Raw genomic sequence first — 5,377 nt, 5'->3', positions numbered from 1 at the left:
ATTACTCAGATGCTTGAATTTCACTCCAGACGTTTCACATGAATGAGGTCATGAAAACGGGCTCCAAAACACTTGTGTCAGTGGTCCTGAGGGGTTTCATCAGACCTCTGTGACCCTTCTTTGAGCACATGTTTGGATGAATCCTGACTGATCAAAGAAACAACAGCTTGTGTGACCGTCTCTGCACATGGGCTCTGAAGAAAGAGCAAAACTACGGTCATGACACTAACATCCAGGCTGGTTTGTTGACATTTTTAATGAGAAAAATAAAAAAGTCTGCTGTTTGACCTGCAGCAGATCTGAATTCTTGAATGTTAAGCGATTGCATGCAACAGTGTTTCAGTGAGATATCTAACTTTTTGAATGTTTTTTTTTTTACGTTCAAACGGTTTCATATAATGGACTTTTTCATTTTGTAACTGAAGTGTTTGGCACGTTGTCATAAAAAGAAACACCTTCATCCTACTGAGAGCAGCATGAAGACATCAGAAAACAATGTGAAAAATGTTGTTGTATTAAAATAAAATCTAAAAGACTAGGAAAAAAATCTGATGAAGTTGTCCACAAGTTAAGATGGTTTGGAAACGGTCGCTGCAGTTTTGAAATTGAAATGTTGACAAGATTTCAGCTCAGTGTCATTATTTACCCCAGAAGTGCCAAATACTCCCAGTAGGTGACAGATCTGGACTGCAGGCAGGACAGTTTAGTGTGTGATGGATCTGTGATGTAATAAATGCAGCACGTTGTTTGGCATGGTTTTGTTGAACGTGGAAGAAAGCATGCTGGATATTTTCTACAGAATGTCTGACATCTCTGCAGATGTTCCACTGCATCCTCACGTCATCTCAGGAGCGTGCTGGTTAACGGTGTGCTGGTAATAAAACTGGAGATCCTGGTAACCAGAAGATGCTGCATCCTTGGTGTTCTCTGTGTGCAGATATCACAACATTCATTAAAGCTATCACAAAGGTTTCTGGCATTCTCATAGGCGTCTTTGATGGCCTCGCTGACGCAACAGTGTTGGTTGATGCTGCTGATCTGCTTGGGATGTGCAGGCTTCACTTTGACCTTCCCGCCAAACGGTAGAGTGTGCTGGTTGAGCAGCATCCTGATGGATATCCTGCTCATGTAGAAACGATCCAGGAAGTGCTGAACGTTCTGGCTGACCACCGGGTCTGTGCCATATGTTTCTTTGTATTCCAAGACCCCCTGAGCCATGGTGGGGATCACGTCGTCGTGGCGATTTCTGACTTTTATCACAGCATCTGTGAAATCGCATGTGACTTTCTCATCGTCTGCTTTTTTGTCTTTGAACTCAAGAATCTCCTGAAAACTTTGCATGTACCAGCTCTGGACCAGACCCACAGATGGCGTCCTCAGCAAGTTGTCTGGCAGCAAATTGATCTCCTTCATGATGTTGGCCAGCCTCACAGGTAACTCCTGCCGGAGAAAGGCAAAGGATGCTTTCTCACATGCGTTTTCTGAGCGCCACGTGGCATTTATACCGGAAATTTGCCCATGAAGTCATTATTCATTAAAGCTGTTGATCACTTATTAAACCCTCAGTGGCCTAGTGGTAGAGTCTCTTACCTGAGACTCGGAGATCAGGATTCAAATCCCAGTCGGGTCATACCAAAGACTTTAACAATGGGACCCAATGCCTCTCAGCTTGACAATCTCAGCGGCCCGGTCCCAACACTCGGCCTGCGGTCTTCAGCAAAGTGCACTTGAAGAAAGTGTACAGTAAGGCTTTGAGTGTGTCATACACAAGTGTGCAAATAATTGCCGAATTGAAATGGGGAGCTTTGCGTCATTGATCGCAACGCAACACTCCCCATGGGGAAGGATGAAATGTGGAGATGAATTTCACCAGTGTGTGATGACTAATGGGGCTTTAACTTTAGGAATTGATGCCTTGTAATTCCTACTCAGGGGAAAACATCCCTTATAACTTGTAAGTCGCTTTGGACAAAAGCGTCTGCTAAATACATAAACATAACATAAACATAAATGTCTACATCAGCTTGGAGAACTCAGCTGGAGGAGAACATAGCTGCAGACTGCAGGATTTGGACATCTCACCTCTGATTGGCCAACAACAACACAACTCTACCACTGACTCCATCCGCTCTGCATTTGTTGATGATTTATCTTCACAAATAACACAAGCCTGAAGGAGGTCTGCTGTGTGGTGAAGTTGCTAATGCTAACGGTTAGCTTAAACTAGTCAAGACATTCTGTTTGCTGGACGCTAAACCAACAACGGTCTTCCCCGTCGTGAGTCAAGATGGATGAGTCAATGAATGTTAAATGGCAGTGTGACATAGATATGTCAGGATTTTCTTATCCTAGAGTTTCACCGTCTATTTTCTATCAGAACGGAGGCGATAGATGTAGGAGACTATTTTATGTGCTGTCTGCATGAAAAACTCAGAGTGACTGATTATAATCATAAATAATAGCTAAAATATGTTTTTTCAGTGTGTAAACTCTGAATCTCACCAATGAGGAAATTTTATTTCAAAAACGTCCACTTTTAAATGTTCTACATATATTGTCAGAGTTGCAAACTCAATCCCCATTTTTACTTTTATAAAACCCTTTGTGAGCTTTTTAATACATTTAAAAAACAGTTAGGACTCTTTTTTTATATAATTAAATTAATTCTGACATGAAGGTTAAAGAAAAAGCCACTATTCAGATTGTTTTGGGTTACACTTGACATTGCTTAAGCTGTTTTTAACCTCCAGAGACCCAATTTCTTTATTTTATTTGTTTTTTGTTTTAGCAGTTTCAGATCCTTCCAAAGATTTTACTCATTCAAACTTAAATAAAACAATCTAGACAGATTTTCTAAAACAAATAACTAAAAATAACTATTTGAAACACAAAAAAACAAAAAATTTGTGTCTTTAAATAATAAAACCAGATTAAAGAGAATAAAAGGTTATAGTTCAAGAAGCCCATGTCCTTATCAGGAGGTAGAAGAGACAATTATGAGAAAATCCTGTAAATGATCTGTATTATATCTGATTATTCAACCAGTGTAAAATAACTCTTAGCTGCCCTTCATTGTGCTTGTTTGTTTAAAGTCGAAACACAAATGTGTCTAATTTTATAGCCTTACTGAGAAAAAACATGTTCCTCAGATTGAGCAATAAGGCTTTTGATAAGAAACAGTAAACAAACAAACAAACTGACTGACTGGTGGAATAAAGACGGTTGTCTCAGATTTGGAGAAATGCTTTTCCTTTTGTCACACAAACAGTTTTGTTTTATACGCTGTACCCGCGTGTGAGTCAGGGACAAAATGAGCCTGGTTCTTCTATTGCGGCGGTTTCATCGTCACACAGCAAACGTAAACGTTTTATTTGTCTAAACAAAAATGTGACTCATGGATCATTAATAGGAAAGTATTCTTTGGAGGTGATCCAAATGTTGTTCCAGGAATGCAAATCCTATCAGAGTCACTGTTAGCTAGTAATCTGTAGAAGTTCATACAAAAGAAAACTTTTTAACAGCTTGTTTACTTGTGCAAGTGAACCGTGCAGAGGGAATTATATATATATATATATATATATATATATATACATTTTCTTAACTACAGCCAGTTTGTTTGCTAAGATTTGTTCTCTAAGGACTGAAAAAGCTCCTCCATCAGGAATAATACGGTCAAAACTTCATATTTAATGATGCTTTGAGCACAAACATTCCTCCTAAAATGCTTTATTACTGAACCTTGAGAAGACCTTTTCCACCACTATCCTCCCACATGCTTTTAATTTAAACAGTATCATAGAGTGTGTATCCTCTTGGCTGGATGCTTATATTCTTTTATTTCACAGCAGTTGGAGAGAGAACTGATTTGGGATCTTGCAGCAGAGTTTTGTTGCAAAAAGACTCAAATCTCTCCCTGTGATGGAAAAAAGGGAAAGGCACACGCAGGGCATGGCTAACTAGTCCCAGATGTCGATATGTTGCATTATCGTCATATCCAAGAATGAAATGATCCATCTTGGAAAATTTTAGACACTGTCTAACTCTCAGGAAAGCTGAGGCAAAGGCACACTAGTGCCAGGTGTTAATGATACTAAGACAGAGAGGGTTTCTGTTTATCACAACGCGTCTCGACTCTTTTATTTCCACGTCAACAAAGGTTTAAAAGATTATTAGAAATATTTGAGCTCTGTTTGAGTTCATAAATGGACGTCAGGACTGTTGTGATTTTGACCTGATTTAAGAAAACGTTTGCAGAAACTTTGAGATGAAGCCTAATTCATGCAAGCCAAATGAAAATGACTCTGTGAAAACTTTATGTCCAATTTCCATTTTGATGGGTGGAGCTATTTGAACACATGAAAAAATTGTGACTGTTATTTAAATAATTTTGGATACAAAACATGGCATACTTTAGTGTTTTGTAGACTGTAATCGCTCCTGAATTTAAAACCATTTTTAGAATGAGCTTTGCTTTTACCTGGAGAACCTCATTAGTTCAGAGAGATGACACCTGTTGACACTTACTGAATCCCATTTAGGACTGACTGGTTAAAGCTGCAGGGGTTTGCAGAGGCTGAGCACAGAGGATGTTACCTGAAACGCTCAACGTGATGTCGTTTTACCACCACAAACAATCTACAGTGGTTGTGATGCGTGGACATTGGACACTGTTCCTCGTAAGATCCTGGGCTGCCTTCTATCATTACTCTGCAGCTGCATGCGAAACCCTCATTGTGTTGAGCACCTGCAGTGAAATCCTTCTGAAAGCTGCACTTGTTCTCACCAACAGCATAGCTTTTCACTTAACAGTCATGCTGAAGCTGAACGCGTTCCTCAGGCTGGCTCTGACAAGTGTGTTCTCCAAGAGGGACCAACGAGGATGCTGCACCTGCCTTCAATCACAGACTGTCACCAGGAGCAGACCAAGCAGACCTGTGCAGTGGATGGATGCTGTCAAGGAGGTGCTGCAAGCATTGCCAGTGATCTGCCAACGCTCGGTGTGGGTTTGTGTGACCGCCGTGTCCCTTGTCCGCATGGCCCTGTCTGTCCCATCGGCTCTGTGCAGACAGTCCAGGCTCGTCGTCTCCATCGTCACCGCCTCGTGGGGATGCATCCGACCGCTGGTGACCACCTTTCAGGATGCTGGACTAGCTTTTAATCTGTGGTCCATTTAAGCAGCCTGCAAAAAAACTTTCTGTACTCCATTGTACAAAAAAGAAAAGCTGTTTTAATAGCCTGAATATGTACTGATCTGTATTTATCTTTTAAATCCTAATAAATGCAAAGTTTAGTTCTAGTTGAGATGCATTCTCCCTCTATTAACTTTTCCATATACAGTAGTACTAGTGCATCTGTTTTCTGTCTTCTCAAACCTTCA

General features: G+C 40.4%; 1 protein-coding gene across 1 annotated transcript; it reads right to left on the bottom strand.

Moving 5' to 3' along the window:
• Positions 1 to 840: 840 nt before the first annotated feature.
• On the bottom strand, positions 841 to 4,534 carry LOC139063739 (pyruvate dehydrogenase (acetyl-transferring) kinase isozyme 1, mitochondrial-like). The gene is made up of 6 exons (XM_070546440.1): positions 4,525 to 4,534; positions 3,942 to 4,052; positions 2,019 to 2,151; positions 1,647 to 1,711; positions 1,591 to 1,596; positions 841 to 1,481 (listed from the first exon to the last, which is right to left on the bottom strand). The coding sequence occupies exons 1-6, from the start codon at positions 4,532 to 4,534 to the stop codon at positions 841 to 843; spliced, it is 966 nt and encodes a 321-aa protein (XP_070402541.1).
• Between the last annotated feature and the right edge of the window lie 843 nt (positions 4,535 to 5,377).

The sequence above is a fragment of the Nothobranchius furzeri genome, chromosome 17, assembly GCF_043380555.1.
Source record: "Nothobranchius furzeri strain GRZ-AD chromosome 17, NfurGRZ-RIMD1, whole genome shotgun sequence".
NCBI lineage: Eukaryota > Metazoa > Chordata > Actinopteri > Cyprinodontiformes > Nothobranchiidae > Nothobranchius > Nothobranchius furzeri.
The sequence above is the reverse complement of the archived record's forward strand: the minus strand, read 5'-3'. Positions and strand labels throughout refer to the sequence as shown.